Source organism: Lynx rufus, unplaced genomic scaffold (genome assembly GCF_022079265.1).
Source record: "Lynx rufus isolate CCGP_SWC_20201006 ecotype Redwood Valley unplaced genomic scaffold, mLynRuf1.p SCAF_2, whole genome shotgun sequence".
Lineage (NCBI taxonomy): Eukaryota > Metazoa > Chordata > Mammalia > Carnivora > Felidae > Lynx > Lynx rufus.
In genome coordinates this window covers 181,358,491-181,372,255 of record NW_025814834.1, presented here as the reverse complement: position 1 = coordinate 181,372,255, position 13,765 = coordinate 181,358,491, and the positions used below count along the sequence as shown (strand labels likewise).

The window sequence follows — 13,765 nt, the reverse complement described above, 5'->3', positions numbered from 1 at the left end:
GTGAGATCATGACCTGAGCCAAAATCAAGAGTTGGATTCTTTTTTTTTTTTAATTTTTTTTTTTCAATGTTTATTTATTTTTGGGACAGAGAGAGACAGAGCATGAGAGAGAGGGAGAGGGAGAGAGGGAGACACAGAATCGGAAACAGGCTCCAGGCTCTGAGCCATCAGCCCAGAGCCCGACGCGGGGCTCGAACTCACGGACCGCGAGATCGTGACCTGGCTGAAGTCGGACGCTTAACCGACTGCGCCACCCAGGTGCCCCAAGAGTTGGATTCTTAACCAACTGAGCCACCCAGGCACCCCAGGAATATTCTATTTTATTTTATTTTATTTTATTTTATTTTATTTTATTTTATTTTATTTCTTATTTTGAGAGAGAGACAAAGAGAGAGAGAAAGTGTGGACGCACACACACCCACACACACACACCCCACACACATATAAGCGGGGAGGGACAGAGAGAGAGAATCCCAACCAGGCTCCGCACTGTCAGTGCAGAGCCAATATGGGACTTGAACTCACAGGCTGTGAGATCATGACCTGAGCCGAAATCAAGAGTAGGACACTTAACCGACTGAGCCACCGAGAGAGAGAGAGAGAGAGAGAGAGAGAGAGAGAGAGCGCGCACGCAAGCAGGGGAGGGACAGAAAGCAAGGGAGAGAGAGAAAATCCCAAACAGGCTCTGTGCTTATAGCACTGTAGGGCTCAAACTCATGAACCGTGCACGAGATCATGACCTGAGCCAAAATCAAGAGTTGTACGCTTAACCAACTGAGCCATTCAGGTGCCCCAGGAGTATTCTTAATATAAAAAAAGTTATCAACTGTAGAGCAAGACGTTTAGGTCAAAGAACAGAAAGGCAGTCTATTAAAGTAGGTGGGTATTAGAAACCTCATCAACAGCCTGCCTTTATTTCCCAATCATATGCTTCCCAGCATGTTCTAAGAGCATTATCGCTAGGAAAAGAATGTTGAGCTCATGTATCTAATTTTACTTCCACCCAAAATAAGTCCTTCCTCTTCATCTAAGAAAAAAAAAAACTAAGTGATTAAAATGAAGAAAAATGGACAATTACTATCAATTACTGAACCTTTATTGATAAAGTATAACTAAGTGGGAGCTTCTTTTGCATGAGAATAGCATAAACAAGTATGAACTCTATAGAAAAGTCTGACTGTTTGATACCTACCATACTCCCAATCCTTTCTATGATTTCTGGGTGTGTCTTGTCCTATTTTTAAATTTTATGCATAAAACTGAAGTTTATTCGTTTCTTTTGTCAACAGCTTTCTTAAATTTATCTCTATCTAATAATACATTACCAACTATACTGAAAGATTTGTTCCAAGGTACAATTTCTTAGCTTAAGGAGTTTACAAGAGAGGCTGGAAGATACTGAATCATACACACTACACTAGCATAATAAGGTAACATACCGGACATACCATAAAAAGTGAATACACACTCCTCTGGGAGTTCCGACAAGGAAATACTGATGTAGACTAAGGGACAGAGAAGGAAAAGTTTTATTTAGACAAGTGGTGGGATTTGAGCTGGGCTTTAAGGCACAGGCAGAATTCACATAAGCAGGGAGATAGGGAACATTCTAGATCACCACAACAAAAGATGTAAGTGTGGAAATAAGAGAATATGTAGGGCACATAGTTTAGAGGCAGACAATAAAAAAACAAAAACAAAAAACAAAAAACCAAGTAATGCAGGAGGAGGATTTGTATCTCATCTTTTTTTTTCTACCTCCAATATACCCATGAGATATGACATCCTCTGATCATTAACCGCGGCAGTGGGCAGCAGTAAAGATTTTCACATCTGAGAGTCATGATACTGAAATTGGTTTAGGAAGAAAAGCAAGAAGATGGGCAAGAAGAGCACTTATGATCTGACTTCAAAATTTCAGATGTTAGGTAATAAGGGTGGCAATAATGAGAAAGAAAACACTGATAGAAATAGGAGAGTCTAAAATTGAAGCCAATTTTTTTTTTCAACAAAATGAGACTCATTTCAGACACACTGACTTCAAAATGATAAACACCAAAATGTCTAACTGGAGATGTGAAGCTGGAGAGCAGAGAGCTTGATAAATATTTGGGAGTCACCAGCATATGGATGATAGGCGGCATGGAAAAGAAAGGAAACAAGGGGAGAGCATATGTATCAGTCAATCTCTGCAAAGGCAACAGAAAGCAAAAGGTCAGTGAGGCAGGAGAATATCTCAGAGAGCACAATTCAAGAAAGCAGGAACCAATGCAGGAAAGGCCAATAGATTGGGTCATATGATTATTCTCAGTTCTGGGAAGAAAAATTAAAGCACACTGGTACAGGTAAACAGCATACTAAACAGGATTACTGAAAGGCTAGAAAGAGGGAAAAAATGGCCACACAAAGAAAAGGAAGGAAGGAAGGAAGGAAGGAAGGAAGGAAGGAAGGAAGGAAGGAAGGAAGGAAAGGAAAGGAATGAAACCAGGTTGGTAGCTAAAGTGGCAGCAATAGCAGAAAAAAACAAAAAAACAAAAACAAGGTATTTTCAAATTGGTGAGTCCTGTGTGCAGATAGCCCTAAATAAAGATAGGAGTCAGAGGAGGAAGAGCTTGACAATAAAGGAGGGATAGATAATAAGGAGATGACAGTAGGGTATAGAATACTACTACTAATCAGAACATTTACTGAAATTTTACCTGGTACCAATCACTCTGTGAGGCCCCATAACTGCATCATTTCATTTTATTCCTACAGCAACTTTAAGTGTTTGGTATTTTTATTATCCCATGTTACAGAATAGAAAACTAATATGTAGTGATTAAATTACTTACTTACAAACCTACGAAGAGCCAGAATCAAAAACTGAATTCAAGTTTGTCTGATACCAGGTTATTCCTACAAACTTCTATGCAACACTGAAGAAAGCACACATGACAGGGCATTCCTAATTTGTTTACTCAGAAGAAAAATTTTAATAAAATTGTATGTAGGCAGTTTAAGGTAGGAAAGAATGTGGGTCTGCTTTCTCCCCTTAACAAACAAACAAAAGCCCAAACCATATACATTTAAGATAGAATGGACTTTTATAACTTTTTCCCATTGGGTTACTTTGGGTCTAATTTCTCCCTAGAACTTGATAAACTAGAAAGACTGCTGGTTTATCATATGTGTTAACAGTGATCATTTCAGGAAATAAAATTTGAAGTTAATTGCTGCTTTGGTTTTCAAGAAAAAAATCTTGAGCTGAAAGTTTTCAAGATGGTAGTTCATAGGACTATAGACAGGAAACAAAAATTTATAAATTAATTACATAGCAGATTTTATAATTTACCTGTATTAGGAAGACTACAGAGCTGCAAAACAAAAAAGAACTAGTCTTTTGGCACTTTGGTCACATGTAAATTTGGTTTCTGTGCTTGAGATATGAGCTCATATAATTACTATCTATGACTTTATAAATATGGAGAAAAGCAATCAAGTTTGGATTGGGCAGACATTCACTGATAGGTCAAAATTCCCTTACTTTCCTCCTGACATCTTCATTTTGACATTTCTCATTAGTGCCTACATTAGAAAGTGGGAGCAGAAAGCAGGGAAGTTCAGGGGCACCTGGGGGGCTCAGTTGGTTAAGTGTCCGACCAAGGCTCAGGTCACGATCTCACAGTCCACGAGGCTCTGTGCTGACAGCTCAGAGCCTGAAGCCTGCTTCAGATTCTGTGTCTCCCTCTCTCTCTGCCCCTCCCCGACTCCCGCTCTGTTTCTCTCTCTCTAAAATAAATAAACATTAAAAATTTTTTAAAAAAAGAAAGCAGTGAAGTTCTTTAATTTTGCTATTAATTAATAACTCTAGCTAATTGCCTTTTGCCAGAGAAATTAGAAAATAAAGCACTAGGACTTGGGATTACTTACAGATTTTAATTATCCATCTTATTCCTTAGTCTGTGCTTCATTAATGTATAAATCAGAGTTAACCAACAGACAATGAAATCTACTTATTATCAGTTCTTGTAAGCTGTCTTGTGCTTCAGAAAATTGAAAATAATCACTAAAATGAAAAGTTTTAATTACATGTAGATGTCATTTATCCATGTCATTCTTAATTTAGTGTTTCATTACCATGTATAATACAGAGATACCTGTTTAAGGGTGGAATGAATAATAAATCTAACATAAAGCTTTAATCCAATGTTCTTTTTTCAATGAACTTATGTTCAAACATTACAACTTCATCTGTACTAAGCATGCTCCAAGATGCCTTTTATTTACAGCACCTGATCAGAAAAATTAAATAATTTAGACTCCTGCCAATAAGACATTTTGGATTTAGCAAAGCTTACGATTTAACATATACCTTACTATAATTTCTAAGTGAAAAAGAACAAAGAAATCATGAAGAAATTTTGACTGAAAACAAAACCTCTCAAGTGGTAAGAAATCAAATATTCAAGGATAGCCCACTTAGCCTAAAAGGAACAATATAAATTCTAGTGTTGTTCCAAACCAGCCTTTTAAAAACTCACCTCTTCAAAAGACGCAGTAGGGAAAAACCAACAAGTAGATGTACACTAATAACAAGATATTGCCTACTGCAAAAACCTTTGTCCTTTGAAATACCATCTGGCTAAATTTAGAAGCTGTCCAGTATTATATCAGTAACTATATCTCTTCAGATTGAGGAAACATAGATTATTTTATCTTCTATTCTTAAGTTATTTTCAGCAAGAACTGCTTAAAGTCTGTGACTCTTTTGCATTTCCTAAGAAGCTCAAAAACTGCACAAAAATAACATAATTGAAGTAACCACCCCTCATTTCAGTACCACAAAGGGAAATATATTAGTAATGATCTCTTGACTTTTCCATCACCTTTAGGAAAATTTCCATATATATAGTAAACGTAGTAATCTAATAAAATAACAAACTTGTAACAAGAAGTCTCTTTGGCTTCTTCCTCAATATCTCAGTAAATCATTCTTCCCACCCAGGCATAGTCCATCTGATAGACAATCTCTGGTGTATGTCCTACATCAAAACAAAACAATGGATCTACTAATTTAGAGCTTTCATCCATTGTAAACTATCAGCACAAGCAGGGAAATCCAACATATAAGTAACATGTTTTAAAAGGCCCATCCATGAGCTCTCTTACTGGCAACTGATAACAGTGCTTCTATGTCCAACCTCCTGTATGTACTGGTATAGCATTCAAGAAACAGTGGTCACATGCATTGTTAACTGCTCTAAATGCAACACTGCCAAATTTTCTATATTTTTAATGTTTGAAATACCCCTTTTTGTACTATTTCTTAATCAAAAATTGAGGTTTTATTTTCTTTTCTATTTGTAAAATGAAGCTACTTAACACAGCACTTAGTGAAAATGAATTAAATCTCTTTATGCTAAAGTTTAAGATACCCTGGCTAATTAACTTACAAAATGCTATTTTAAATTGTTTCAGTTCCCATCCTACCAGTATTATGAGAAACAGCCCTTTAAAAATACTAGGTCTCCTAGCTAACAAAATTTCACATTCATAAAAACCAATTTGCGTTTTGATGATGATGGTGGTGATAATGACAATCTCACTCATTTAATTTTATTGGTGTAATAATATTTACATCGTAAGTCATTCAAACTTACCTTTAATAATATAATATGTAGGCAAATATTATCTTAAAAATACTTTCAAAACTAGAAATTTATGCTGAAAAATACTGCTTTCTCATCACACTGTAATCTTTATAGGCCAGAATTCAGAGAAAAAGAATCATTTTGCAAAAGGCAAATATTTATATTACATAAATAACAGGTTTTCCCTAGACCTACTCATCAATACCACAACCATCACACAGTAAATGACCCTATACATTTAAAATGAATCCTAAATCAGAAATAGAATACTCAATTTTACAGATCATTTACCTGAACCTCGCTTGTCCTCTGTTTAATAGTATCTTCTTTCTCCTTAAGGTCCTGTTCCACATTATTCTTTTCCCTAGAAGACCAGCAAACAATGCAAGAATATTTGAGAACATCAGCTACAGCCGGTATGGTTATCCATCCTCCTAATCCTGAATCGCTTTTTAAATACATAGTGAAACATTCAATTTTTAAGCGAAGGGCAGATTTTTCCACCCTCTTTTAATTATTTATGGAATAGAAATCAATATGAGCTCTGTTTGTAAAAAAAAAAAAAATGCTTTCTCACTAAAATGTGGTGAAAAGAGAATAGATTAAAAAAGGAAGAGGAGAAAAATAATCAATGAAACACTCAGGTTTCACTGATCTCACTGTTGCTATGGAAATAATGTCCAATGAAAACCGCTGGTGAAAAAAAGGAGGGGTTGCATCAGCTCTGTAAGCTTAACCCTTAAGTACCACCGTCAAATCAAATGAAAATGGCTAATAGAAATAGCCAACAATATTAAGGAAAAGGACATTTATTGAAGTGTTAATTTCCCCTTAAATCACTGGTGTGTACCAATTTTAGAATGAAACAACATAGAGAAAATGGAAAAGACTGTCAATACACAGGCCATTTGCTCTATGAAATACCGCTCTGCTTAAAAAAAGCTATTTTAGGACCACTTATCAATTCCAACTGATCAAATACATAAAACAACGTATACGAAGTAAAAAAAAGAGTCATATGAGCATTTATCTCTTTCTATATTCTTCAGATCAAACATACCAGGATCCACTTCTACTTTGAAATACCATTATCTAAATTCTCATATGCTTCCATCAGAGCTAGATTTCTAATGAATCAGTCTTAAACAACCTTAGATTCAGAATTACTATAAAGCTATTTCTTTTGATGTAATAAGTTTAACTGCCTGTTGGTACTGAAATCACACACACACACAAGGACTTGCTCCCTTCATTTTTTCTTTTCTTTTCTACAAAGTGAGAGAGAAATCCATAGAATTCTGAAGCAATACATTTTTGGGGTGGGTGCAAAGGTAAAAGAAGGCCACATGAAGAAGGGAGGAGGCATTCACTAAGTCCTCCAGACTAGTACTACAGAGTTTCTCCTTAGAGCTTCAGGACTGTATTTCAGTTTCATCCCAGACATCACCCAAATGTAAGCTCAGGCTCCATTAAGCTGTAGCATAAAGAAGAGTGGGAAAATTATACCAGAGGGGATACCTAAGGGTCAATATTAATGCTACATTTATATTTCTGACCTATTTGAGGTGATATTTTAAACGCAGAAAAAATCAACTCTTTTGGAAATACAGGCACAATGTCCCTAAGATTTGTGAGGGAGAAAAAAAAGCACAAGAATAAAAGCTGTTTGTATACTGTTACTTTTAAACACTTGAGATGGCTCACTAACCGCTTGTCAGATGGTTCACAATGTGGGTCACGATGTTGTGGAGATTTTAAACAGTCCCTTACCATGCGAATCATTGTGGCAGCCTGTTCCTCCCATACCTTAATCTACTTATTATGCAAAGGTCACCCCCACTTCTAACCCTTATAAATTTAGGTAACATTAAAAAATAGAAATCACAGGAAGAAAAAAATCTATGTATACCACACATATTCTGCAAGCTCAATCTTGGAAATTTTTTCTTTCCTCCTTATGTGAACAGAAGAGTGTTTTCATTCCTGCTGCAGCATGTCAGAGGTAAGTCACATGAAAAACTAGCCCCCTCCCCCAATCCCAAATTCTCAGAGGCATTCCACACAAGGTCAGTATCAATTCTGCCCCTTGTTTCTGACAGTAGCTAGTAACAAAAATAGAAAACATCACACAGTATCATAAACCAGCAATATAGCCACTAACGTGTGTGTCTGTATTCAATCCATTCTGCTTCTCTGTTAACTCCTATTACTGACAGTGTCTGCTCAGAGATCAAGTGTGCAGGCAGGAAAACAGGGCTGCAAGAAAGCAGTGAGCTGACAAAATGTAGCCAAGACAGAAGAAAAAGAGAGCAAAAAACAAAAAAAAGAAGCTCACTTGGTGCAAAATGGAAAACAGATTAGAAAGGACTGTCAGCTCTAACCAGCAAATATAGTCTATGTTTGGGTAAAATGGAAGAAATTTAGAAGGTACAAATTTTTCTTCATAATTTTGGGTGTGGGAATGAGGATAGCAGTGGTGATATCTCCAAACATATCATGAAGATCATTTCAAACTATATAATAAATATGGAATCTTAAGGCATTAATTCTCAAGTACTGAGATCAGTAAAATTTTTTAATCCACTTTTATCTAGTAAAATTCTGGCCTCATGGTAACTTCTTTATTATCAAAATCAAGTAGTATAACATACATTACTAAACAGAAAATTAAAAAAAATAAAATCAGTTATACTACCTTCTATAAAACCATCACAATTGAAAATCTATCCTATAAATTAGACTAAAGATCAAATAATTTTCTCATTAACTTAGATTATAATTTCAGGGATGCCAAATTGCTATTCTGTGGTATTCCACAGACTCAACTTCTATAGCTATCCTTCCCATTTCAGGCAAGTAAAAATACCTAAATATATTCAGGTGCACAAAGGTGCTTAGGTACTTGGTCATATATTTTACATTCCCCTTTCTTTCAAATAACATCACCTGTTTTTCTACAGGTGATGAATGCACAACTATACAAAGCATTCTGTTTAACAGTAGTAATTCAATAACCTAATTCTTTTCAAGATTCAGTGCCACAATAAAAAAATATTTATATGCAGTTTCCTAAGGAGTCCACCAATATATGGGGATAAGACAGATGTAAGATACATTTCAAAAATAGGTGTGTGAGCATTTTTCCCAAAGCACTACTCATCTTGGATGACAGGAAAAGCTATAGCCTTCAGCTTAGTAACTTCCAGAAGGGAAAAGAAGTGATTCTACATACCTTCTATCTTAGACCATCTCTTTGACCCAATTCACTCCCAAGATCCTGGCACATCCTAAAGAATCCACAAATACCAAAGCCATTATCTCCCTGGTTTCTAAAAGCTGCCGGTTCTGATTCGATGGAAACTAGTATGGGAGTGAGCCATCTGTCTTAATTTTGATATAATACCAATACTGTCAGAGAAACAGGATTAAGTCACCTTCAAAGCCCTTCCCAGAAACAGTTTTAAGTCTTTTTTCTGAACATAAATACCCATTCTCTTCCAACCAGAGAGCAATAAAAAACAGAAACTAGTTGGAAGCCAAAAATCAGTTAGTTAGAACTCATGAAGGTAACTTTTTCAATCCTGAAACTTACTTATAAAAATCTTTTTGTGGGGCGCCTGGGTGGCTCAGTTGGTTGAGCGTCTGACTCTTGATTTCAGCTCAGATCATGATCCCAGGGTCGTGGGACTGAACTGTGTGTCAGGCTTGGTGTTGAATGTGGAACCTGCTCAGTATTCTTTCCAACTCTCTCTCTGCCCCTCTCCCTGACTGCACAATAGAATAATGAAATGAAATGAAATGAAATGAAATGAAATGAAATGAAATGAAATGAAATGAAATGAAATGAAAATAAAATAAAATAAAATAAAATAAAATAAGAAAATAAAATAAAATATTTTGGGGCACATTTTGGGCTCTTATTATTAAGTAGCTTAACTGCCAATAAATCTATCAAGAAAACACAGAAAAGCAAGCTATTCTCATTACTCTTGTTACTATTCTCATTACTACACTATTATTCAGTAAGGCATTTAAGGTCTTATGGAGGACAAGAAAATAGGACTAAAAACCAGAGACTAAGATTCTTTTTTTTTTTTTAATTTTTTTTTTAACGTTTTTATTTATTTTTGAGACAGAGAGAGACAGAGCATGAAAGGGGGAGGGGCAGAGAGAGAGGGAGACACAGAATCGGAAGCAGGCTCCAGGCTCTGAGCCATCAGCCCAGAGCCCGACACGGGGCTCGAACTCACGGACCGTGAGATCGTGACCTGAGCCGGACGCTTAACCGACTGAGCCACCCAGGCGCCCCCAGAGACTAAGATTCTAACCTGGCTCTGCAATGAAACTGCTTTTGTTTTTTGTTTTTCTTTTTTTTTTTTGACTCTGATTATCACACAACCTTCCAGAGCCTCAGCCTTAATTTTCATTATGCAGATGCTAATATCTCTACCATCTTAAGATTTGCAAGGTAAATTGTACAAGATATCATGTAATTACGAAAAAAGCAGGCTTTGAGCCTATACTGTGCCACTTTTTACTGATAACATTAACATTACTTAGAATTTTAAATAACATTGGCGGAGTAATTTTTAAATTTCTTAAAAGGAATTATGGGTTGCAAAAGATTTTAGAAAACACTGATCTAATGTATAGAATATGTAATGTAATCACAGAAATTTCTGCCCCCTAAATCTTGCCTAATATTCAAATAACTATCTCTACTTTTAGAAACTCATTATATGGTTTTCAAAGCAAAAGATTTGGCATTAAATAGTCCAGAATTCAAATACTGGCTCTATCACACGGCAGTGTACTTAAATCACTGTAGAACAACTATTTGTTCTGGCTGACCTTCCCTTCTCCTAGGACCCAGCAATCTTTCTTTTAGGAGACTGTTCCTCTCTTTCTCCCTCAACTATCACCTTTCTGCCCATACAGTTCAAGTAGACAAGGCCACCTCTTTACAGATTCAACCTCTCTGAGCAATGATTGGCCAGGGATTGGCTCCTGACCAAAGCTTAACCAGTCACAGTACACCAGCTCACCATCACAGGGATTATTCAAGAACAGGCCCATGACCAAAGACAAGGCAGTCAGGATCTTTATTTAGGATGCCTTCATTTGGAACTAATAGAAAACTATGGTAGGGGTGCCAGGGTGGCTCAGTTGGTTAAGTGCTGGACTCCTGATTTCAGCTCAGGTCATGCTCATGGTTTGGGAGTTTGAGCCCTGAGCATTGAGCTCTGTACTGACAGCATGGAGCCTGCTTGGGATTCTCTCTCTTTCCCTCTATCTCTGCCCCCCACATATGCTCTTTTTCAAAATAAACCTTAAAAATAAATAAAATAAAAATTCATTAGAAAATTACTATTGCCACTACTGTATCTACAAGTACTACCTTTACAACAACAATAACTACTGCTATACTACTACTACTACATTACTAATTATGAAAACTACCATTTATTAAGCCTTTACTACATGATAGATGTTATGTGATAAGCATTTTACATGGATTATCTCATTCATTCTTAGGAAAAAGTATTCCTGTGAAATGATGAAGGTGGGCAAATGTGAGTCCAGGAGCTGGGGACATTTGTTGTCCCTGCCTAATGAGTAATAAAATTTTTACATAAAAAAGCTGAGGTGAAAGGCAGGTAGAGATTTCCCGGTAGGGTTCAGGCTCTGGGTCCCTTCACCCCTTGTGATGGTTAATTTTATGCATTAACTTGGCTAGGCCATGGTACCCAGGTATTTGGTTAAATACCAGTCTGGCAGTTACTATAGAGATTTTTTTTTAGGTGAAATTAATATTTAAGAAGGTAGACTTTGAGTAAATTACTCACCACAGTATGGGTGGGCCTCACCCAATCAGTTTAAGTCCTTAAAAGAAAAAAAACTGAGGTTCCCCAAAGGAAGAGAGAATTCTATCTCCAAACTGTTTTTGGGCTTGGGCTGCAACATTAACTCTTCCCAGAGTCTCTAACCTACCGGATTGTCCTGTCAGACTTGCCAGCTCCCACAACTGTGTAAGTCAATTCCTCAAAATAAATTGAATATAATATCGACCTTATATAACACATGTAGGAGTTGTTGCAAGGAGTGAAAAAGAATATACATAACAAAACTCCCTATGCAACTTTAAGACCTATCTACTGATTCAACAAACACTGAATCCTATTTACTACATACTGTCACCGTGCTAAACTTTAATGATACAAAAAACAATGAGATAGGTACTTGCCATTAGCAGTATATGTGAGGGATTTGGCAGAAAAATATAAAAAGAAAGTCACAATGCAGTGTACTCGATGCTAGAACAGGCAAGCACAAGGTGCTGTGGGAACACAGAAGGTAGGCACATGACTGTCCTTGGAGAGGGTCAGAAATGGCTTGCTTAATCAATCAGTGAAGGCAGATCATTAACTGCAAAATAAGCTGTGCAGATACTAAGTGCTATGTATATCAACAGAAATTACTCCAGCCTGGGAATGCTTTGTGAAGGAGGTGAGACTTCAGCTAAGCTTTGAAGGAAACAATGAGTATTAGATAGAAAAATGGTATTTCAAAAGGAAAGAGAGCTTATGCGAGAAAACACATGGGATATCAGCAAAATGGCAGACTAAGAGCAAAGAAGACTAAGAAGAAATCTTCCTAAATTTGATAAAATACACCAATCTACAATCCAAGAAGTTCAACAAACTCCAAGCAGGAAAACCCAGAAACCCACACTGAGATACATTATAATAAAACTGCTTAAAGACAGAATCTTGAAAGCAGTAAGAAAGACCTGTCACATACAAAGGATCCTCAATAAGATTATCCGTAGATTTCTCAGCAGAAACCTTGAAGGCCAAAAGGCCATGGAACAACATACACAAATGCTAAAAGAAAAACAAAGAAACAAACTGTTAACTAAAAACACTATCTGGTAAAACTGGCCTTCCAAAATGAAAGCAAAGTTAAGATATTTCCAGATAAACAATGGCTGAGGACTTCCTCACCATTGGTACAAGGAATGCTAAAGTGAGTCCTTCAGGTTGAAAGGAAAGGATGCTACTAAATGTAAGTGGAAGCCATATGAAAATACAAAAATCTCCAGTGAAGGTAAATACATGGACCAGAACAAAACCCATTATTACTGTAATTTTGGTTTGCAACTCCCCGTTATATTTTCTACAGAATTTAAAAGACAAATGTGTAAAAAATAAGAAATCTGAGAGCATATACATAATGTATAAAGATGTGATTTATGACATCAATAACATAAAATGGAGAGAATAGAGCTTATAGGAATAGAATTTTATATGTCATTAAAGTTAAGTTGCCATCAAGTCCAATTAAATCATTCAGTTTGGGATGATGAAAAAGTTCTGCAGATGAATAGTGGTGATAGTTGTACAAGAACATGAATGCACCTAATGCCACCGTATTACATGCTTAAAAATGGCTAAAATGGGTGTGAGACCTGCAATGATTGGTCTCTGCACTGACAGCGCTGAGCCTGCTTGGGATTCTCTCTTTCCCCTCTCACTCCAGACCTCCTTCTCTCCTGCTCATGCTCTCGCTCTCTCTCTCTCTCTCAAAATAAACTTAAAAAAAATGGCTAAAATAGTAAACTTTGTGCCATGTATATTTTATCACAATAAAAAATAAAAAAAAAAAAGAAAGCGCAGAGGTGAGAAAATTCTAGATAGTAGACTAACTTATCTAGGATGAAGGGTTCAGGGTGGTAAATAAATAAACCTGGAATGGAAGATCAAGGTAAGACTATAAAAGAACTTCAGTACTATGTAAGACAGACTTTTAGTATAGAGGCAAGGGGAGTCCTTAAAGGTTTCTGAGCTGAGCTTTTTTGAACTCCAAATGGCATTTACCACATAGCTTTTCCTTCTCTACTGGCCTCTGTTCTGAAGAAGAGGAGAGGAAATAGAGACTCTTATTGCTCAGAAAACTGATGACAATTGCTAGAAAGGTAATAGAACACTCTGACGCTGCTTATCTTGAGAATTGCCAGAAATCTTGAGTTAGAGTAGAGTAACAATTATAGACAGTTGAGGAGAAAGTCTTGACTTCTAATTCAAGCCAGTCTGAAAGTCAGACAGCATTTCACTCCAAGAACTCACAGTGAG

General features: G+C 36.5%; 1 protein-coding gene across 4 annotated transcripts in view; it reads right to left on the bottom strand.

The window, feature by feature from the left end:
• EPS15 (epidermal growth factor receptor pathway substrate 15) overlaps nt 1-13,765 on the bottom strand; it is a 148,217-nt gene that overhangs the window by 54,782 nt on the left and 79,670 nt on the right. For all 4 annotated transcript variants that reach the window (XM_047084929.1, XM_047084931.1, XM_047084932.1 and 1 more), the window contains exon 13: nt 5,925-5,997. In XM_047084929.1, the coding sequence (XP_046940885.1) occupies nt 5,925-5,997 (73 nt within the window). The remainder of the gene's footprint in view (nt 1-5,924; nt 5,998-13,765) is intronic.